This window comes from Salvia splendens, chromosome 16 (assembly GCF_004379255.2).
Source record: "Salvia splendens isolate huo1 chromosome 16, SspV2, whole genome shotgun sequence".
Lineage (NCBI taxonomy): Eukaryota > Viridiplantae > Streptophyta > Magnoliopsida > Lamiales > Lamiaceae > Salvia > Salvia splendens.
In genome coordinates this window covers 18,144,047-18,167,760 of record NC_056047.1, presented here as the reverse complement: position 1 = coordinate 18,167,760, position 23,714 = coordinate 18,144,047, and the positions used below count along the sequence as shown (strand labels likewise).

Genomic DNA, 23,714 nt, shown 5'->3' with positions numbered 1-23,714 from the left:
TATATTTATGATATGGGTTTTGAATGCATAGTGTAAGGTAATATTCTGGCGTGGGAAGAGAGTATCAATTGTGGGAATTATGGTCATACTATAATAAATATGTGCCTTAATTTTCACTTACAAACAACATATTTACTCAATATTAGTATTAAAATTAATGCAAAAAGGAACGGTCATTTTTTAATGGATGAAGAGATTACGTTTAAAATATTTCCATGCTTGGATTGAGATTCACTCGAATTAATTAATAGAGTTTTTTAAGCCGAGCTCCACATAACTTGTATAGGGGAAAGAAATTGATTAGCAAAAATTGCATAATGTGTTATAGAAACTTGAAGAAATCAAAGACAATACACTTTTTGTTATACTCCATTTTATGCAATAAAAGATACTTGATATTTAGAGACATTATTAGGAAGAAAGATTCCCCAATGCTTCTCAAGTTCAGGAGTTTTCTGATTCTCATCAATGAGACCAAAAATGTACGTGTCCAAAGTCTTCCTTGGCCTTCTAGGGGTTCCCCTTTTGACACTCTTGAACAAATTTGAGTTGTAAGCGAATGCATTCGATACGGTAGTCTCCGTCCCTCCGGCCGTGGGCCACCCCGTCTCCGTCACCACAACCTTCAGGCTGGGCCCACCGGCCTTCTCGAGAGCCGCGTGGACCGAGTCAACCATGGCATGGAACAAGTTTTGGTATTGGTATGGTCCATCCCTAAGCACAACCGATTTAGAAGTAAATAATGCATAGTCTAAATGAATATTGGTGGGGTCACTAGCATATGCAAAATATGGATACACATCAATTAGAAAAGCACTATGTGTTTTGAGAAGAAATTTGATGATTGGATCAATGAAAGATTCTCGGAATTCGGGTCGGAATGCCCCGGCTGATGGAGGGTAGGATGCTCCGATAACCGACATGCTTAGGACTGCGGAGACCTTGATTCTCCGAAGCCTGGCCGCGGCCAGGGCATCGGAGATGCGTTGCATGGCTGCCGGGATGTAGGGTGCGATGTCGGGGTTGTCTGTCGGGTTCATCTCGTTTCCAACGGAAATGTAGCGGAAGTTGACGTACTGGTACTTGCGAATGTTGTTTTGGACCCAAGATGTCGCGACAGATGGATCTGTCGCAATGCCTTGGATGTCGCCGTTGGGCACCCCAACGATGACGGAGATGTTGGTGCCTTGAAGTGCTTCGAGAATTGTTGGATTTGGGTTGTATAATCGAATGTTACCAATGTTGTTACGCTTGATTAGATAGACAATTTCTCTTGGTGGTCGTAGATTGTCGCCAAGGGTGCCATAGCACACTCCTGTTCTAGCATCTAAATTCATTTACCCATAACAAAAAGAGGTTAGTACTTATTTTATTTGATTTTTGTATAAAAGTTGAGCAAGGGATAATAAACCTGCAGTGTAGATGCAAAGCATGGCTATTGCCATTAGCATAAGGTGTTGCTTTGATGATCTCTTCATTGTGACTAAATTTAATTAAAAATATTTGTAGCCACTTATTTATAGTGTTTGAGAAAGGTAGGAGTCTCATTTTAAAAACCATTAAAGTTTATTTATTATATTTGCGTTATTTATAGTGTTTGAGAAAGGGAGGAGTCACATTTTAAAAAACATTAAAGTTTATTTATTATATTTGCCATTTCTTAATCGTGGATATTTACATTGGATACATAGCCACACTGTCACATGAGTTTTTTAGGAAAAAAAGTTGACCAATTAAGTAAATATTAATTAACAGTGAATATATCGATAATCTTATACCGTTATTATAGACTTCTTCAATTAATAGCTCTCCATTTTTGTCTTACATTTATTGATTTAAGGGACGCTACCTAATTTATTTCTTTCATTTTACTTTTCCTTTTTTACTTTGTTACTTGTTTTATTTTTTTATTTTTTCTTATCAGTTTAGTTATTTTTATCTGAAATAATTTTAATGTTAAGTGGAGTACTAAATATGGCCTCTTAATATTAACTATTCGTGGGGTTAATTTCTCAATTACTAAACTATATGACAGAATCCCTATTCTTTACGCATCAGCTCATAAGTTCAATATTCTTTATTTCATTATAAATGAAATAGTTTTTTTCAGCTATCAATTCACAATTCGGTAATTGAAATCAACAAAATTAATTTGTATTTATATTTAAAACTTGCAAATAAGTCCATTTTAAGCGTATGGTGATTATATAATATATATACATGTTGTATCTAGATGTTCCAAGTGTGTTTTAGGTACACAATGAATCTTGATTAAATTAAAAATAAATAGAATAGTTAACAATATTATATTTGGATATTTATTTATTTTAGAAATATCTAAATAAAATAACACTTTTTGCATTTATTTTTAGATCAGTTATATGATTAATGTAAAAATAAAATAACTGTGAAGAATTTATAAGGGTAAACCTGTCACGACCGCACTTTGCTAATGGTAGCAAAAGCGGGAAATCCGTGACTAATAAGCGGAATTAACGAAACGAGGAAAGAACTCAAGGGACTTGCCGAAAGGCCAATCAATTGATACCACAAATTAAAAGTCAAGTATTTGATTACAAGATCTCAAAATAGAATAATTCATCATATCAACTAAATCAGAGTTCGAAGGTGAGACTTTGAAATTCTCACTTGACTAAAGTACAGCGGAATAAGTCCTTACTAAACGACTTCGTGTATGAAGACACGAATCGTAGAGAAATCCACTTGATTATTTAATAGCATCAACTCCGATCAACATTCCTTCCTCTTGACGTTCAATTTGCACATTTATAAATACATGCAGGGCTGAGTACAGGAGTACTCAGTGGTCACGTGCCGAAAACAAAACATACATATATAAGTTGTCATCCATCAACAGTATCGCACGAGGATTTTTCTTAAAAAGGCTCGAGCATACTAAATTCTTTTGTGATCTTAAAAGTCCGACTGATCAGTCTAAGTTCTTCGAATTTCCTACCATGTCTGAGAAACTCGTGCCGTGAAGGTGGCCACCTTCAACGAACACCCTCGCCCGCCAACCTCCCTCTAGGATGGCTCACAGCGCTCGCGCACGAAATTCTGAATAGGATTTGCGGTCCTATTGGGAACCGAATTCTTTATCAAATTTTTGGCATCGCCAAACTTTCGGCATATAGCCCTCACAGACAGGTCTCGAAAACAAACATTTTATGGCATGACAACAACTTTAAAAGGAATGATCACATATCCATTTTTGAGAAAAAGGTAGAAAACAAACATTTTATGGCATGACAACAACTTTAAAAGGAATGATCACATATCCATTTTTGAGAAAAAGGTATTTCATAACTTCAAAACATTTACTTTATATCCACACTATAGTGCTGGATATTAAAAGAAAGCCCACCTGTTATGCTTATTCCTCAACTCAGTTACTCGCTTTGGCCTCACTTGCCCTTGTGCAATTTATCCTTTGAAAATAAATAGCGTAGCACGCTAATTAGTACTTGACTATTTCTCTTGAGAAAATAATGCATGCATCATATTGGATAGCACCTCTATCTTAGTCTTGTCTTATAGGATTTTCTTAATCCTATCTCGGGCTTCACTACTCTGCAGAATTTATTTATTCACTTTACTAACTTCGGAGAAATTCTATTTTCTCTAAAATAAATATTTAGGCACTATGGATTCTTGGAAAATCTCTTTCTTAAATTCTTTTTCTTCGGATTTTTCTTAAGGCCGCCCATGGCGTCGCGAGGCGACGTCGGTCGGCCCTTCGCTTCTCAACTTCAATATTTTCCATCTCAGGAACTCAATAATTTATTCGGGATTAATTAAGCTCCAAGCTTAATTCCTTAAATAATTTCCACCCAGACAAAATAAATTCCCAGGCCCAACGATTACCACCGGCCCAACTGCCAATTGTAGTTGGCTAATGCTTCATTCTCATTTAAATCATTGCTAGCCCAAAATAAATCATTTCCAAGCCCACTAATTTAAAAGAATGATTCACTGGCCCACCTATCATCATCATACTATTTTATTATTTGGCCCAAATTAAACAAATTGAGTGAGGGAGAGAACAGCCCAATAAACTCCCCCACTCCATCGATTCTTCTTCTCAATTTCATTCTCCCATTTCTCTAAAAAATCTCCAATTACAACATAGTAGCGTCTTCTTCCTCCTCACGCCTCCTTTCCCTTTCTCGTGAATTCATAACCGGAGTGACTCCGACCCCCCCTCAAATCGGGCATCTCTCTCATTTAGTTCCCTATTTTCCAATTAAATCTCAAATCCCTAAATGAGAAGAACACAGCGGCGATTTCTTCTCTCTCCCGATATCTCTGTTCTCCGGCGAAACGCTGCCACCTCGACAGCACTCTCGGAGTCCGCCGTCGTCCCGCGCCGTGAGCAGCGGCTCCTACCGCCGTCGTCCCGCGCCGTTCGCAGTTGTCTCCTTCGCGAGGCAGCCACAACATGCACCGGAGTTCGCGCTCGCTCCCTCCGTCGAACGCCCTCCGGCGAGTACTCCCCCCTTTCGGCGAATTCGGCGGTGGAGAGGAGGCGTCGCCTCCCTCTCTCTTTCAGTCGCGGCCCGTAGCTACCCCGCGGAGTTTCTGGGATTCTGCCATCGCCGGACTGCTCCCCTTCCTAAGCTAAGTCTTCACCCTTCCTCCTTCCCCTTTTATTCCGTTAATTTCAGAGTTCTCGATTGATTATTGCTTTCGATACTTGGGTGTTCAAAGTTTGGGGATCGTACTGCTTAATTCTAGCAGCCTATATTACCGTGTAAACAGCTTGATTCTCGATCACTGAGTCATTCTTATTGTTGCTACGAGATGAGATTCCTATTGAATTTTCTAAGTTCTTGGCTAATACTGTGGTTGTTCTACACATGATGCAAAGAGAGTGTGTTGTGAAGTTACCTCTCGGTTTTGACTACCGCTTGTGTCGATCTTTGCCCGACCTCACTCCCTGCTCCTTCCCCTTGCTGCCCTCCTTATGGTATGCGAAACCTCGGTGCCTAAAGTCTCGGTGCCTAAAGTGTGGGGAGAATGGAGTGAGGAGGGCTGTTTATATAGTTTCAGCTCTTGGTTGTTCGTGACTGAGACTTGGGGGAAAAGCCTCCTATTTTGGGGCTGCCAGCTTGCTCTCTTTTGACCTTTGTAAGTATGTTGATCATGCTAAATTGGTGTAAGCCTTAGGGCTGTTTGTAGGCTGACTTTCCAGCCTTGGATTTGTGGGGATTTGCCTTGCTTCTTTTGAGCTTGGCGATGAGTTCACTTTACTGTGCCCTTTTGTCTTGATTCCCTATTTGATGATATTTTGGGTTGAGGATAAGAGTGGCTGGTTTCCAGCTCTAGTTTGCAGCCCAGAGCTGTTCTGATCGGCCTACCCCATCCTCTTCCTTAGTCGAGATGTGTATCCCTTCCCTTTATTTTGTGTGTCAAATCTGATACCCTTCTTGGTGATAATTTTGTAGGTACCATGGCTGCCAAAGATTGGAGTTTTGTGGGAGCAAGAATCGAGAAGAGAGAAGGTGGAGAAAGAGGAAGGGGATCTCTTCTTGTAGCTATTTGGTTCCCATACCAAATTAGTTAACTTCTAGTTTTGCCTACTAGAGTTGGTAGGATGAAAGATGTAGTGTAGATGTGTGTGTTGTCTCTTTCACACATGTAAACATATACTATTTGTATCTCCATTAATCATGTAATTGTATCTCTAAATTGTTCTTCTAATAAACGCATATCATTTACTTTTATTCTTGAAAACATTTTTGGTACTTTGCTTCCTTCACAAAACTTGTTTTATTCCACGATTGAGATTACAACGGAATTTTCTACGTTCACACGCCCTCCACGCGAGGATTAATTAGCCTAATAAATTCAGCTTATCCATAACAAAAGGAAAGAAATTTCGGGGTGTCACAAAACCAAATATTGACTAATTGGAAATTTCAATCTCTAGAGTGAGTAATTGACCTAAAATCAAGTGATACCACCAACGCCTCTTGTTTTTTCTCTTACTGTAAGATAACATATATAAACACTTGAACGACTCAATTAATTCTTTATTTATTCGTAATAAATAATTAAATATATTTATTGAAATGTTATTATATGGTTTGTCTGACCGCTCCATAGCTTTAAGGGCATTGGCAATGGGGGCGATAGCAAGGGCCTATCTATCTGCCCCCCATCGGCTCGCGGCGGTCACTGATAAGGCTCGTTTCATGCATTGGTTTTAGATCAAAATTCTGTGTTTTCGGTACACTAATGTATGTTTCTAAGTTTAGGTGCGTGTAAAATCTGCCGGGCCTAGGAAGCGCATATAATTACCAAAGGCAGAGGAAAAAGAAGGAAAAAGAAGTGAAAACGCCAGCAGTTTACCAGACCTAGGAGATGAAAAGGAATGCTGGCAGAATAAAAAATGAGCAAGGAGCAAATAAAAAAGATGAAGGGCAAAAAATACAAATGATGAAGAGAGATTGCCCTAGGGATTGCTGCCTATATAAAGGGACGACCCCTTTTAGAAAAAGAGCTCTCGGCCAGCCTCCTTTTTTAGCACTTTCACACTTAGTCTCCTTAGCTCGACTCTCAAATCATAGTTCACTTCACTTCACAAACACTTGGCATTTATGGGGTGACTTCATGCTACTAAGGTGGTTTTTAGCTAGTTTCTGTGGTGTAACACCGTCCTTGCGAGGGCGAAGTTACAATTTGTTTTAAATTTCCGTTGTTTATTCTCGCCGAGAACTTCTTTGCCAGAAGCTTGGCGACTGTTTTGTGTTTTGAATATTATTCTCGTGGCTATGATAGTGTTTGCTTTCTGTTTTACTTTGGTTTCTGATGTCTGATTTGATTTTTACTGATTTTGGATGCTTTTCGCAATTGAATGGTGAATCGGAGGTGATATTGGTGAAATCTGAGTTTTTTGTTGAGGAGTTGTTTGAATCGCATTGATGTTCATGGATCTGAATGTTGAGTCTGGATTGGTTGGATCTAGAAGGAATTGTGAATCGGAGTTATGGATCTGATACGTGGTGATTCGAATCTGCATGATTATGGCTATTTTACTGTTGCTTTCGATTTACTTGACCTGGTAGTTTAGATCTGATAGTTTTTCTGTTTAATCGTAATGTCTGAAATCCGATCTATGTTTACTCTGTTACTGATGCTCTGTTTCGTTCATGCTCATGTTTATTTGCTGAACAAGATGAAGATCGTTGGTAGTTAGACTCAGATCAGGTGTTTGTTTGCTTTTTGCAGCTTTTTCTGTCGTTAGCTAATTTAGGAAAACTGTTCTGATGCTTTTTGTCTCACCGTTTTGGGAGACTTTCTACTTGACCCAGTAGTTTGATTAAACCTCTGCAGTTAATTTCTAGTTCCGAATCATGAATGTGTTTATGATTCTTTGTTCTTAGGTCTAGTACTTGATGTTTTTAATCCTCGTGACCCAGTAGATAGATTAGATAGTTTCCATTTCCTAAGTCCAGTAGTTTATAATTCTCGACCCACTTGTAGCGTGGCAGCAGCCAAACCCTCCCAAACTCTCCAAATGCATGCTAACTCATCCGTCCTCGTGGGATCGATCATTTGCTTCTCTATACTAGCTAAGAGTGTAGTGGGTTGAGGTTTTTGAAGCGGGAAAGTGTGTGTCCAACGACCGGATTCCAAAGGTTCCATGATCACCTAGACCTTGTGATCTAGCGAATCCTTTGGACCTAGGGGTTTGTGATACATCAATAGCACAACACACTAACTTTTACCGAACTCATCAGTCACCATTGTGGGGGGGGCGATTCCCCCCCCCCTTCACTGATAAATTGCCCCAGCCGATGGCGCACGGGCTCCGCATCGGCCGTACGATGGGCCTCCATTGCGGAGGCAATGGCCTATGTCGGGGCCAATTTTCAATTTTTATTTTTTTTATTTTTTTATTTTATTACTTCTATATATGCCTCCTTCCTCCATTTCACACATTCACTCTCATCATTTTAATCCCTTTCTTATTTCACACATTCATCTCTCTAGCAAAATGAATCCCAACGATGGCAATAATTCCGGCGAAAACCAGTTTACTGGCCAAGGAGGTGGGTTTTCGAACCTACTAGCGGGAAACCAATATCCCAGAGGCGGCCAATTTCCCGTGGAGAACATGTTCGGGTTGGGAACCCAATCATCCCAGTTTCGGATGGGTTCATCTCATATTCCGTCTCAAGTAGGTCTACCTTTTTTCCACGGCACCGAACGCTGGCTTCCCACAAGGCACTACGTCGGTGCTGGTAGACTGACGAACACATCGAGTTCCGACGATGATGTCTACCTCCCAACGATGAGCCCAAGCGCGTTTGGTACTCCCGGTACTGACGAATCCACTGTTCCGTTAAGAGACTTGAACTTCAGCACCGACGAGTACGAGGTGTCCGATATGGAGCCATCTCCTCCTAGGGCGAAGGCGGCGGCGAAGGGGAAGATGAAGGAGAAAGTGAGAGCCAAGTCTTCTGAGGGCGGGCAGGGTGGGCGCACTAGGAGTACCTACTCCATCGAGGAGTCGATTGCTCTTGCTCGTTGTTGGGCACATATCTCTGAGGACCCGATTGTAGCCAACAATCAGGGTGAGGGTGGTTTCTGGAGACGTATCACGCAACGATACTAACAAGTCAAGCCCGATGGAGCCCCGACACACAAGCCCGGTGATCTACGCAAGCATTGGAAACGCCTGGTGTTCGAGTGCGCTAAATTTCACGGTATCTACGATGGCAACTTGCGGGAAATGCGTAGAGGAGAGAACGAACTCTCCGTCAGAGAGTTGTCGATGAAGGAGTTTAGGGCCACTATCAACTTAAAATGATTCAAGTACTGGGATACATATCAACAACTGAAGGATTTTCCCAAATTCAAAATGGGTATGTCGGAGGCGTTGCAGACGAGATCGGTCCGGACACGCCTGACGCTCTCCGGGAGCTATAGCAGTGGCGGAGCGGAGCCAATAGACTTGTCAGAGGACCAATCGCCCATTGAGCCTACTCCTCAGCGCCCAATGGGTGTGAAAGCAGCGAAGGCAAAAGCGGGGAAGGGGAAGGCAGAGTCTAGCGGAACGGATGCCCAATCGCACCGGTCCAAGCTGACAATGCATTGGGTCATGCCGCCTTCGCACAATCGATGGAGGGCCTCTACAACATGCACACGAAATCCAATTCTCGATCTGTGAAGAAGTCCATCTGGAACACCATCCAAGGGTTGAAGAAGAAGATGGATCTTGACGAGGATGACGAGCCGGAACCCAATGATTGATGTGTGTTTGTTGTTTTTATCTATCTTTTTTTTAATGTAGTATGTTTTTTTTAATCTAGTATTTTTTTAATGAAGTATGTTTTTTTTAAATGAAATTTGCTCCTTTTTTTTTATTATCTTGTCTTAAAAAATGACATACATAAAAATAGAAATGATGATGTGGAAATAAGATAGGCTCTGGGATAGGCTCTCACAAGGAGATAGGCTCTGGGATGGGCTTACTGATATGGCAGGAAAAAATTGAGATAGACTCTGAGATGGACTCAGGATATAAGCCCTTATTGCTAATGCCCTAATGATTTCCAATTGATATATGATAATATGTATTGAAATTGGGGATGAAGGATTTTTCACATTTAATGCATTTGCTGATTCACGAAATAGCACCAGGAAAATTAATTTATGGTGGATCGTGTTTTGGTGTGGAATTTATGAAAATATCTTGTATGACATTAGTTGTTGAATGATTTATTAATGCGCATAAAAATATGTCCTATATAGTACATTTTTTAAAACTTTAATTGGACTTACCATATTATGCATGTTCTACTATTTTTATAACGGGTAATGATTTTGAGACATGCGATATTATTCTTATGTTTTTCTATCATAAAGTTATTTTCTAATTTGATTAATATACCCCTAGTGCTACTAATATTAATTTATGTAGATTTAAATTAAATAATTGGATTAGGACTTTTCACTTTCACCTAATATAAAAATCATATTCATACACTTCTTTGTTATGAGAGACAGATTTGTATGAATAGATAAAATAGAGAGATTCAGAAAAAATTGTGAAGAAATTTCAAGAATAAAAATGATATTTATTTTAGTATAGAGACCAAAATGAATATGACAAAGGTGTGAGTATTAAATTTTAGTACATTTTTATATAATTATTATAAAACATTACATAATTTTAATATTTTTTATAATTATCTGTTTTATATTTTTTCATTAGTTAACTATAAGTAATTGGTGAAGTTGATAAATTTTATCGTATATTTTTTAATTTATTTTTTTTCAAACACATTACATAAATTGTCATGTGAATTACGAAAAAAGAGATAAAATAAGTACTCCTATAACAGTAGGGGCATTAACGTGTACATACACACTATATATTTAAATAATTAAATTACTATTTAAACTCCATTATAGTAATTCTATATAATGTTAAAAAAATTATTTCCCTTTAATAAAATGTACTAGTGTCAAATGCACAATAAATTACTCCATATTTCTTTCATACTATTAATTTTTCACTATCTATTAATCAACCGAATTAAAAAATATTATATGCTATATGGATTTTTAAAATCAGAAATATATATAATAACATTATACAATTAAAAATATACACTTAAATAAATTTGAAATTAAAATAACATTGATGTGTATATTGATTAAAACACTTTTAGACCTGTACTTTCAAAAGAACAATCACACCTTAATACTCCCTCCGTCCCGGGCTACTCGCTCATTTCCTTTTCGGCTCGGAGATTAAGGAATGAGTGTATAGGAAAGTCAAAAATGACGGCCGTAGGTGAAATTTTTTACTAAAAATGGAAAGAGTGCAAGTAACTTGAGACGCCCAAAAAGGAAATAAGTGCGAGTAGTGCGGGATGGAGGGAGTATCATAGTAGTACTATAGTCTTAATGAAACAAAATTTTGCTTTTAAGTGACAATATGTCCTATTGACTCGTTTTCATTCATTTTCTTGAACATTCAAAAAAAAACTTGTTCAATTAAAAAAGACCATATTGGGCAAAAATACCTCATTCAAGCTAGAAACTCGACGATAATCATATCAGGAAGTCAATCAAACCGATAAAAATAAGAGTTTATCAGATATTTGTGCTTCCCTTAGCTATACTAGAATTATGGGAAGTATATATAGACGGATTTGGATCCCTTGTTGTGGCTGATAGCACAACAGGGGATGCTGTTACGTACATCCCATTATTTTAATTTAAAATTATAATAATAAAATTTTAATATATTTTATTATAGAATAATATGTTGTGTGTGCAAATATTGGCAAAGCCCTTGCTGACAGCAGGGGATCCTTGCCCACATATAGACATGGAAGCTCCTCCTATAATAAGGTACAATTTCAGCTTGAAAGGCCAAGTCTTGGCTCGAATTAAGGCTAATCACATTCGCCGCACAAACTCAGCGGACCACTGATTTGGTGTCAGTGGGTTGCTGACTGCTCTCGGGAATTTTTGTGGCGATCTTAGTGGGCCACTAATCGTGTCTCAGCGGGGTGCTGGGCGACAGTTCCCAGCTCAGGATTTTCCACAACGGGTCGCTGGCTCCTCGTCGACTGCCGGCGCGCTCAATGATTGCTGACTCCGTGGTAGCATCAATTGACTCCGTTCTTCAAGTTCAGCCTTTTTCTATATCTATTTCATGCATTTCTCACATAACACAAGTTCTCTTGAAATGATTCCATGCGATGATGAAATTTACTTCTCGCAAACCAATTATCACTATCCAATGTTCCAAGTTGTTAAGTTGCAAAAACATAAAACAAAGTATAATAGTATTATTATCGTATAAGTTAGAGTAATAACATTCATCGAGACCTTGTACTTGCGTAATCAGCAAAGAACGAAGAGCTTATCATAATCTTTTTAAAAAAAAAAAATCAAAAACGCCCTTTGTGGGCGGGAGGTTTAGGTATACCTCCAACTCGTAAATAGTATCAAAATAAAATGTTCTAACAACATGATCTTAGCCCAAAAGTGACTAGGATCTAAACAAGAACATGAAGAAGCCAAATAGAGGTCCCACAAGTCGAGAACCTTCGTGCTATCAAGTGGAAAAAAGCTGACTAAATACATACGAGGGAGAAACGAAAAATAATCAAAACCAACCACCAAGAAAGTTGGATCAACCACATCTCTACGTCGGAAACGAAAGTTAGGATATCCCAGCTGGTCCATCCTAACCAGCGTCTGCAGATACCGAGGCGCAGAGGTTGGGTCATAGTAAGTAAGGGCAGGGGTCTGAACTCCCCTACCTGCAAGAAAGTCAGCAGCTCGGTTCCCTTCTCTGTAGAAGTGTGAGAACCGAACATGCCGCTGAGCTGAATTCAATTTCTATGCTATAAACACGTTTGTATATACTCCCTCCATCTACTAAAAATAGAAACTCTTTCCTTTTTTGTTCGTCCCCGAAAATCAGAATTTTTTATTTAAGGAAATCTCTTTCTCTCTAATGAGGTGAGATCAATTTTCCATTCATACATTTTTCTTTCTATCTATTTTTTATTTTACTAATTTTACATTAAAATTTGTGTTATTTCAAAAGTTCCTATTTTTAAAGGAGAATATATGCATAACATCAAACTAATGGAAAAAATAAAATAATTTAAAAGGTCAAAACAGAAAAAATCCTATTATTTGAAATAGGTACGTATTTTTACCAACATATTGTGTTTAGGCCAAAAATCCACATGGAATGTGATAGGGTTTAAGTTCCCTATCGAGAGGTTTTGTCGAGCACGCGGAGATTGAACGGAGCGAAAGAGATAATTCCCTAGTTGAAGTTCTAGGGTTTTCGGAACAAGAATGAGAATAGAAGTTTATTTCATATTTCTCAATGAATCAAAATATAATAGAATTCTATAATATATAGAATTCTAAACCTAAACATATCTTGCTAAGCAAGTAAGATAAATAAATAAAAAAGATGCAAAAGATATGCAAAATCAAATACTATTAAAAGATATTGAGGGAGATTTGGATGCGATCTTTGACGTGATTTAGATGCTCGAGGACCCTATCAACTCTCCCGCCGTTGAAAACCACCTTGCCCTCAAGGTGGGTAATGAAATAGGAACATGAGTGTCTCCGCCAAGGTGGAAGTACTCTCAAAATCTCCAGGGTCAAAAACACGAACTCCTTTCATCGCACCAAAGTAGAACACTAATTCTCTTCCGTCATAGCTATCATTGTACCCAATAAGGATCTCCTTCCAACCGAATTGCTTGACAATTGTTGCATCGACGAAGTAACCTGCCAAAATAATTTTTGAGGCCAACTTCGGCCACATCATTTCCCTCCCACACATGGCATCGATAGTGAACTGCGATACCATCCCATAGCCTGCGGATAGGCCAACCACACCAGTCTTCCATTGCGACGCAAATGAAATAACATTCGTTGCCAGATTGGGATCAAGAACCGGTGCAGTCTCCTTTCCCTCTGAAATTGTGAGTTTGAAATCAAGTATTAATTCATCATCTTCCACAGTAGCAGGAGATTCCTCAGAAACAATAGTAGCCACTAGTCCATCATCCACGACCCCCTCTAAAGAATTCTCTCGGTACTCCAAGTTCTCAACCGGGATGACGTCGCGAGGAAGCGCATTCCACATCGGAAGCATGCGTGCAACCTCTAATATGTCATCTAGATAATAGGTACCATCAGACATCAATTCTCCAGTCTCTGCGGGTTTGAAGGGGTTAATATCACCGGAAACCCATCGAATATGTCGATTCGCACCCTGAAAGTCTTCGTCGTCGCGGGAATCAACATCATTTATTTCCCTCATAGCGACGGTCTCAGCTGGCTGATCAGACTCAGATGCGGTGTTGAAAACACTACCTCCACCTTCGACAACAATATTTCCAGAATCAAATATAGGATTGACGACTATATCTCCCGCTTTACATGCCTCCTTGTTATTTGCTTCTAAACTCTCATCCTCGTTTAATTCCGGAGCAAAGCAGTCATGAACTGCCAACAAGAAATCCTCCCAACTCTTACCTTTGTTAGTTTCCACCCAATATTCCCTCCAATCTGATGCCGGATGATCGAATAAATATTGTGTAAGATAAAGACGATCATCTAGCGGTGTGTAGTGGTGGTTATAGTACCTTTGGATCTTACCGATCCAATCCAGGGCATGCTCTCCGTCAAAACGTGGTGGTTCGAGGCGGAGGCGTGGTAGGGCTTCGGGCTTGATACCCAGCGGTGCGGTTGTGACCGATGGCGGAAGAGACCAGCCCCGCTGAGGTCCTGTGACTGGCTGATGGTCTGGCGGCCGAGTATTCCACGGTTTATGTGGAGGTGAGCGTTCGTCAGGGCTGTCCGGAGGCTCCTCGGTCAGTGTTCGCTGTCCGAACTTGGCTAGAAATTCGCCGTGAGCAGCGACTACACTGCGTAAGTCCATGAGCATCTCATTGATATCGCAGAGAGAGCGTTGCTCGAGAAAAACCATGGAAATAGGAGTATTGTTTCGTGAGTGTGGAGTGTGAGGAGAAATCTAGCGTATGGTTGGAAAAAAATAGAGAATTTGATGTGATGGAGGAAGAGTAAACAATGGAAGCACCAATTGATAGGGTTTAAGTTCCCTATCGAGAGGTTTTGTCGAGCACGCGGAGATTGAACGGAGCGAAAGAGATAATTCCCTAGTTGAAGTTCTAGGGTTTTCGGAACAAGAATGAGAATAGAAGTTTATTTCATATTTCTCAATGAATCAAAATATAATAGAATTCTATAATATATAGAATTCTAAACCTAAACATATCTTGCTAAGCAAGTAAGATAAATAAATAAAAAAGATGCAAAAGATATGCAAAATCAAATACTATTAAAAGATATTGAGGGAGATTTGGATGCGATCTTTGACGTGATTTAGATGCTCGAGGACCCTATCAGAATGACAGTTTGATGGCTCGAATCAAATAAAATAAAAATAAATAACAAGTGCCCCTTCAATAGTCAACACCCAAAGTGGCTTCGCAAGTTGTTTAATAAATATGAGTAATATCGATCATTAGATGTATTTCATTTATAGACTAAAAATGAAATGTAGTTTTCATTTAATGATGAATAAGAAATTCAGATCTTGCACATTCTTGTTTAAAGCTTATCATAACCACAAGAAATGAAAATATGTAATGTGACAAAATATTCTTCGTAAAGAAAATGTTTTGATGGCTAATTGTTAATTTGTGACAACATGTATATGATCCCTTTTAAGTTTTAACCTTAATCATTATTTATATCTTCTCGCTCTTTTCTTTAATTTTGAGGAATATATTTGAACGCGTAGCTAAACTTTTGTCTCGGCCTAAATTCAAGAAACATAATCATAGATTTTACCACTACATTTGGAACTTGTTAATAATGGCATTTCTAAATTTCTTTGGCCTCATCATAGTTATAGACAAACATGACATTCGACTATAGTTTAACTTTTGTAGGATTTTCAATTTAATACCAATTTTACGAAAATTGTTACAAAAAAGTCTTCATCAATGTAATCAATCTCATGAAAAATGTATTCTAGAAAAAATTAAAAACTCATCCCCCGATATATACAAGATGATGAAATATATTTTCTCTCTTTCTAATAATTAAATCTAATTTTACCACATACTCCATTTTAAATGTCCTTCTAAAATTTTTTTTGAGTAAATTAATTATTTAAATCTTGATAGTACGAACGATTAAAACGAAACTTTCCAAAGATATTTAAACAAAAACTAACAAGAATGTTAGCATTGGACAACAGAATTCATTAGGTAAAAGTTAAGAAAACGACACAATTGACATGATGAGAGTAGAATGTTACTAAGATTGTTTCCTACTTTATTAATCAATATTTCAATAATGCATCTTTCGATTATTATTCAATTTAATTAATGTAATGTGTTTTTGGAGAGTCTTGCGATATGAATTATCATTTATGGAACACTGGTGAATTTTCTACTTTCTTTTCAAATTAAAAAAAGGCCTATTCCACAAAAAAAAGTGAAAATTTTGCAAATATTGATTTAACTATAAAAGCCTTAAATTATATATTTCGAAAATGGTAATATATTGAAAAAAATCATTTAGGAGAAAATAAAATGAATGGCCTCTATGGCATCACGTATCAAAATATTTTCTAGATTCCACCATTGGAGAATTCGGACTTCAAACAAAAACAATTACACACAATCACACATTAATTATTGTGCAAAAAGTAGTGAATGAGATTTTACATCTCACATCTCCATTTCATTTTTTATTTTTCGATTTTGTGGGGTAATATCATATGCTATAAAGTCATACATACTCGTAACCAAAATATATAACGACTTTTTATTGTCACGGAAATCAATGAATCTATTCTAAAAAAAAATATTTTGATTGTGTGAGAATATCATTAAAATAAAATACAAAAACAATATGTACTAGTTCTTCTATTCTAGTATAAACTTTTGTTTGTGTAGAAATTTCTAATTGTGTTTACTAATACATATAAAAATGCCTTAATAGATATTAGAATTTTTATATATAGAAATAATAAATATGATAAATTAAAATTTATCAATTTTCGTGGTTTTTATAGTCTCGAGTTCTCTATGATTTACACATGAAAAATAGAGGAAAAATATTATCACACTAATAAGTCATTCAATATTATCATTAATTGGAACCAAAATGAGAGAAAAATAGGTTCTTTAAACATTTCATCACGAGAAGAGTGGAGAATGAAAGGAATGTCTTCGAGAACACGCCCTTTATCTATTAAAAATTTCAAAGCATACTACTTTAACGTTTGATAGCAATAGTAAATTATTCAAAAATAAATATATTAACGAAGACATTTATTTGATTAATTCCGACTCGTTACCTTCTAATTGCGAACATAATCACTTCACCAATTAAATCCATGTAACATGACACAATATTTGTAACATTTAGTGGACGTTGCTATATTTCCAATGATGGGAATTGGCACTATAAATTGTGACGTGCAATCAAATCAATTCTTAAAAAATAGAAACAACACGAGAGAAGGAATGATAAATTTTCTACAACTTGCATATAATTCCGATTTATTTATGTTTAATTGTATGAAAGATGCAAATATAAAGTTTTATTATGCTATTCTTTTCCTAAAATGGGACTTCGCGGTAGATTGTGATTGATAAGAAAGATTCCAAAAATAAAGATTGGAATGACAGCCACAAACAATTACTACTACATGATTTTGCCCCTTAACATGTAGATTTGGGCAAACAATATTTCTTGCCTTCAATTTCTAAGTATTTCATTATTAATATTAAGAGCATCTCCTGCCATTTACACTAAACTCAAACCCATTTTAGTATAAATGTCACATCAAATATAATTTTACTCCAACCATTTATGTATTTTTTACACACAAAATTTGAAAAACTTTTAGGTTTTGGTTAAATCTAAAGATAGGTATTTTTTCCCAAAAATAAAAAATGGGATTGGTATATTGAGTAGTACTATTGAAGCTAAATACCTATCTCATTTTAGGTTTTAGTGTACCATGGAGATGACAAATTTCAACTCAATTTTTAAGTTTAGAATATACTCTTACAATTTTACTTATTTAAAACCGTGTGTGTATATTGCAGACTTATCAAGAGATAATTTGCCAAATCTAGCGTGTGTATTTGGATGTGGATCGTTCAAGAGTTCTAATGTGACAACACTAATTTAATTTATGCTTCTTAAAAGTGATCAGCCACGTAATAATTGGAGGTTTTATATAGAAACTAACACTTGAAATTTTGATTTATTAGTTGGAGTGAACACCACCATAATATACTATATATATATATATATATATTAGATGAAATGATCTAAGCAAAATTCAACCTGGATGAATATCTGATAGCTAAGGGTATGGGCAGTCGTGTGTTTAGGGACAACCTAAAGTGCATGGACTATTTAAGTGCTTTAGCTACTAAGCACGGTGTTATAGTGCCCAAAGCATGCACTTGTGATGAGTTGTGAAATGTACAAGTGTGTACACACACATTTGTTGCAGCCAGTAACTGCATTCCAAGTGGCATTTTCATTGCAAATTTGCAACTTTTTATAAGTATGCTTACTATTTCCTAAAGTAAAATGTTATGTACAGTATGTAACAACACTCCCCGTGCAGCAGGAGATCCAAACTAGAGGTGCCCACGGTTTTCGGTACCGGCGGTTAATCGCCGTTTCGGTTCCGAACTGGAACCGTGACAATTTTTACGAACCGGAACCGTCGTATTTGGAACCGCGGGGCGGTTCCGGTTCAAGATTTTACGAACCGAATCCGTCACCGAACCGCCGGTTAACGGGCGGTTTCACGGTTCCGGCGAGGTATCCGAAGCGTTAGCCGTTGGCAGCTTTTTCAGGCAGTTTTTTTGACCGGAACCGGCAGTTAACCGTGAAACCGACAGTTTTCCGGCGGTTCTGCTGGTTTTACCCCAAAACCGCCGGTTTCGGCCGATTTTCAAATTTTTTTAATTCTGAAGGGAATGGTGGTTTGAAAAAGTGAAGAAGGTGAGTGTAGTTCACAATTGGCTGAATTTAATTAATGAAACGACTGTATTTATGGTGAGAGAGATGAGAGGGGAATCGGTAATGTACCTTTTTAAAATGACCGTTGATAAAAAAATCAATTTAATCTGCGGTTATAATCGGAACATGCGGTTTGGATTTGACTATTTGATTTGGATTTATGAGACAAGACAACACTGGTAAAACGTAAAAGCAACCTTACGTATCTATTCTTGGGAACTGATCGGCTATCAAGAGTTTCCGATACTCTCGATAATGGCTAAGGAGATTTTCGCCCTTCCCGCTTCCACCGTCGCCGTTGAGCAAGCTTTTAGTGTCGGCGGTTGTGTCCTAGACGACAAAAGGAGCAATCTCTCCGCCAAAAACATGGAAGCCACTATGTTACTTGATGATTGGGCAAAGGCGGACATGAGAGCACAAGAGCCGGATTTCGACTTCCGTGTAGAGAGTGATGGTGAAGACTTTTCCACCGATGACAAGGTCGGAAGCGAGGGCGCTCAACAATATCAATGACCGAGGGGGTGAATGGCGAGCACGACCGACCAAAAAGGTAAGCAAGGTAAGAGAACTATGTGGGCTTTGATTCCTCAATAAAATTGTGGATACGTAGGCAACTCAACTTAAATTTGAAAAGTTTAACTTTGAAAGTTTAAGTTGAGCTCAAGCCCTTTTCAATTTTTTCCTTTTCCCCCCCATTTAATGTTTTTTATTTATGTTCTGACGACACTTGTAAATTATATCACATTGTTGTATACTTGTATATGTATTGTAAATTGTAATGTATCGTTGTCCGTTACAACTCAAATTCAATAAAATTGATATGATTTACACCTTATTCATCTTATTTCAATTTAAATTATCTATTGTCTTGTTCCAATTTATTGTATAAGTCCAAATTTCAAATTACATAGCAAAAAAAACCCGTCAAAACTGCCAAAACCGAACCGGAATCGCCGGTTTTCAAACCGGAACCGGAACCGCGAAATAGCCTCACGGTTCGGTTCTGGTTCTGCCTTTCTCAAAACCAGAACCGGCGGTTCCGAACCGAAACCGCCGGTTTACAAACCGTGGACACCTCTAATCCAAACCCAACTCACCAGTCTTTGAATTATTTGAACATTTCCTTTTATAAAAAAGCAAATCCAAACCCAAAAATGAAAGTTAGCCAGTTGATCTACAAAGTGAGACAAATATCAATCAACGAGTTAATATTTTCGTAAGATAGCTCAAAATTCCATTAAAATGACAAGAAAGGTCCTTTTAAATAAATGAATGTGTTAGCTAAATCAAATCCACAGAAACTTTTTTTTAAGTTTAATTCCTTCAAAGTGATTATAATACTCATATATTTAGGAGTGCGTATTAAACTTATAGTTTATGAGAAATGGGCATTATTACATATTTTCAACAACCTATTGAAGTGGTATCCCTACAACACAACAAAAACAGCAAAATTGCTAATGGATTAACTATATACATAACTAAGAACAATATTTTATTTTCCAGTGGGAAAGCATCGACCTGAAAAGTTATTGGTATCCAAGGCATCATTTAGTGTTTGATATCTATGCAATTAATTACACCACTTTATCCCATTTTATTCAATTCATCTCATAACTAAATTTTATGTGGCCCACATTTTGGGTCCACGTGGCATGACCACTACTTTCAATAGAATAAATATACTCCGTATTTATAAAAATGTTACATACTACATTAAACTAATTAAATCTATTAGTACAATCTATTTAGATCCCACCTCCTGCCGGAACTCTTTTTTAAATAAATAAAATAAAAATCAGAAATTCAAATTATATGGTAACACATAAAATGATAGGCTCCAAATCTTGGGTCACAAATCACATATCATGGAGTAGTTATATGATCGGTCTCTGTAATGTTTAAAGAAAATATGGGATCTTTAAACTCCCACCATAATATTATGCTCAAGTATCTATCACCCTCTCAACTATCAAACATATAGAAGGCCAATATATTATGTTAGCATCAACAATTAGGATATATAACAAATGCGTCCAATTTCGAATTATATAAATAGTTTAAAAATATGTTCTATTTCAGTCATGTAGTTTTTAAAATTTTAATGAAATTCTACATGACATAAGAAATTATTAAAAATAAATATCGAGATATGGTTGTAAAAATTAAAGGATAAGTAATAGGCAAAAAAAAGTAATATCAAGTCTAACTAGTACATAGATAATTAAGGGATGTGAATTACTGATCGCCTAAATGAAAAATCCTTTAGAGGGTGGCTATAATAATTTAAATTCAATGCCAAGAAAATAATGACTCAAAGGCCTCATGATTTTAAGTCCACCGTAACTCGAACTTAAAATTTTATTTATTTATAAAAAATATACTGATCTTTTCCACCATTCATTTAGGTCTGGGTTGGGCAATAACTATGATCATGCTATGCCCAAAAAATTATGACATCAAAAAAATTGTGTGTACTAGTATAATTTCGAAAGTGGGATGCAAACAATACTATTTTTCTTATTTCCTTACATTACTACATCCTTTATATTTTCTTGTGAATCTTTCACCACTCTATTAACATCAATGCATAATAGAGAGAGAGTTAGAGAGTGAGAGACTCCAAATTAACTACAAATCCTACCATCAGAGATATGTTCATATCACAAGCCAACATACTCTTTAAACTAAAACCTCTAGTTTTCAAAATAGCACTACTTTTCTTGCTTGGCATCACAACCAATAGAAACCACCTCCCCACCAACCCCCCTTCCCTTTACACAATGCCTTTCTTTGGCAACCTAAGCTTCCACAACATCAACCATGCTTCTAAAGACTTTGGCAATAGATACCATCTCATCCCCACAGCAATCCTCTACCCAAACTCCACCTCCAACATTGCCCACATCATCAAACATGTATTCAACCTAGGCCTCACTTCCCACCTCACCGTGGCCGCCCGCGGCCATGGCCATTCTCTCGAGGGCCAGTCCCTAGCCCCCGATGGCGTGGTCATCCACATGGAGTCGTACAAATCCCCGGGGATGGCGTTCCACACAGGGGATCATTACCCCTATGTAGACGTCTCGGCCGGTGAGCTATGGATAAACATCCTCCATGAGAGCCTCAAGAGGGGCCTCAGTCCCAAATCTTGGACCGACTACCTCCACCTCACCGTCGGCGGAACGCTCTCCAACGCCGGCATCAGCGGCCAGGCTTTTCGACACGGCCCTCAGATCAACAATGTCTACCGACTACGCGTCGTCACAGGTCCACCATCTCATGCATCCCAAAAAAAAGAGATAGAAATCGAAATTCTTTCCGTTTTAGTCTGTTTTCTAAAAACAAAAATTCTCCATTTTAGAAAATGGATCACATAATCCACTAACACTAATTCCACTACTTTTTCTCTTCGTCAGTCTTACTTTACCCATTTTGTATTAAAATCCGTGTCATTTACAAAGTTTCTAATTAGCAATAACTGCAGGCAGGGGAGATGTGGTGACGTGCTCGGACGAGCAGAATGCCGATCTCTTCAACGCAGCTCTCGGCGGATTAGGCCAGTTTGGGATCATCACTGAGGCTAGAATCGCTCTAGAGCCAGCTCCAGCGAAGGTGATAAAACAAATCTTTGTTACTATAAAATGAAACAACATGATTTATTTATATGATTATATCCATCTCCTTGCAGGTGAAATGGATCAGAGCATTATACTCTGACTTCACCGCATTCACCAACGATCAAGAGCGTCTCATATCCTCTTCCCGAGACGCTCTTGACTACTTGGAAGGATTCGTCGTGATAAACAGAACCAGACTGCTAAATAGCTGGAGATCCTCCTTCAACCCGAAGGATCCAGTCCAAGCAGAACAGTTCACTTCCGAAGGAAGGGTTCTGTTCTGCTTGGAACTGGCAAAGTATTTCAACTTAGAAGACGTCGGCGAGATTGAACGGGTGAGCTTCATCGATACCATTAGTCTCGTTTTCCGGATCATTGATTCACTCGGTTTACTTTCCGTTCTGATGCAGGAAGTGGACAGCCTTTTATCCGAATTAAGTTTCATTCGCTCGACCCTGTTCGTGTCCGAGGTCTCCTACGTGGACTTCCTAGACAGAGTCCACGTGTCGGAGATGAAACTCCGCGAGAACAACCTGTGGGACATGCCTCATCTGTGGCTGAATCTACTCGTGCCGAGAAGCAGCATCTATGGCTTTGCTAAGCAAGTATTCCACAACATTGTTGAGGATACAAGTAATGGCCCTGTTTTGATCTACCCTGTTGACAAATCCAGGTAGTACTAATTTATACAAACACGGAAATGTTATGTTTCCAAATTTGATGCATTTTTGGAATTTGATTTGCGTAGATGGAAAAATGGGACGTCTTTGGTGACGCCTGAGGAGGATGTTTTTTATTTGGTGGCGTTCCTGAGCTCAGCAGTGCCGTCTTCTGCAGGGAAAGACGGCCTGGATGCCATTTTAACGCGAAATAGACGGATTGTAAAGTTTATTAGTGAGTCAAATCTGAGGGTCAAACAGTATTTGCCTCATTACAATACCACACAAGAGTGGAGGGAGCATTTTGGAGCAAAATGGGAGATTTTCTTGAGGAGGAAAATGTTGTACGACCCCCTCGCCATCTTGGCCCCCGGGCAAAGGATTATCCCAAGGGCCAACGCCAAAATTCCAAGCAGCAAAAATAATTTAAAAGAATTAAATAAATGAAAGAATAAGGTACATAATAGTAGAGAGGAATGAGAATTGTGGAATTGTACCTATTTACTGTACACCATATAATTCAAAAAGTCAGTCAAGGAGAAAAAAGAAGTAGGGTTGAATATTCAATTAGTTATCAGTTAATAGATAACGGAATTAATATGATTTTTTTATAATAGAGAAAAGGCTCAAACTGCTCAAAGATCGGTGAACAAAGGAACCAATGTTTAAAACATACAAACTACAGTCCAAAAAAAATACTACAAGAAAACAAAATACATCAAACCAAAACAAGCCAGCTAAACAAAGAATAACCAAGAGAGGACTAAGAAGTGCATCCTCCTAACAAAACAAGAAAACCACAAACTAAACAAACATCAACCAA

At 37.7% G+C, this 23,714-nt stretch overlaps 2 protein-coding genes across 2 annotated transcripts; one reads left to right on the top strand and one right to left on the bottom strand.

The window, feature by feature from the left end:
- Positions 1–374: 374 nt before the first annotated feature.
- Positions 375–3,170, bottom strand: LOC121770296 (glucan endo-1,3-beta-glucosidase, basic isoform-like). Its single transcript, XM_042167048.1, has 2 exons — positions 1,412–3,170; positions 375–1,327 (listed from the first exon to the last, which is right to left on the bottom strand). Exons 1-2 carry the CDS (start codon positions 1,476–1,478, stop codon positions 375–377), a joined length of 1,020 nt encoding a protein of 339 aa, XP_042022982.1. The 5' UTR covers positions 1,479–3,170.
- Positions 3,171–21,230: 18,060 nt separating this feature from the next.
- LOC121770987 (cytokinin dehydrogenase 6-like) lies at positions 21,231–23,437 on the top strand. Its single transcript, XM_042167780.1, has 5 exons — positions 21,231–21,882; positions 22,100–22,227; positions 22,304–22,567; positions 22,643–22,905; positions 22,981–23,437. The coding sequence occupies exons 1-5, from the start codon at positions 21,267–21,269 to the stop codon at positions 23,336–23,338; spliced, it is 1,629 nt and encodes a 542-aa protein (XP_042023714.1). The 5' UTR covers positions 21,231–21,266; the 3' UTR covers positions 23,339–23,437.
- Positions 23,438–23,714: the final 277 nt, after the last annotated feature.

Bases quoted from the DNA above. Each gene is read 5' to 3' on its own strand.
- LOC121770296 (XM_042167048.1), bottom strand. From the start codon at position 1,478: ATGAAGAGATCATCAAAGCAACACCTTATGCTAATGGCAATAGCCATG. The intron at 1,328-1,411 runs GTTTATTATCCC...AAATGAATTTAG, and splicing joins GCTTTGCATCTACACTGCAG to ATGCTAGAACAGGAGTGTGC.
- LOC121770987 (XM_042167780.1), top strand. From the start codon at position 21,267: ATGTTCATATCACAAGCCAACATACTCTTTAAACTAAAACCTCTAGTT. The intron at 22,228-22,303 runs GTGATAAAACAA...ATCTCCTTGCAG, and splicing joins TAGAGCCAGCTCCAGCGAAG to GTGAAATGGATCAGAGCATT. The intron at 22,906-22,980 runs GTAGTACTAATT...TGATTTGCGTAG, and splicing joins TACCCTGTTGACAAATCCAG to ATGGAAAAATGGGACGTCTT.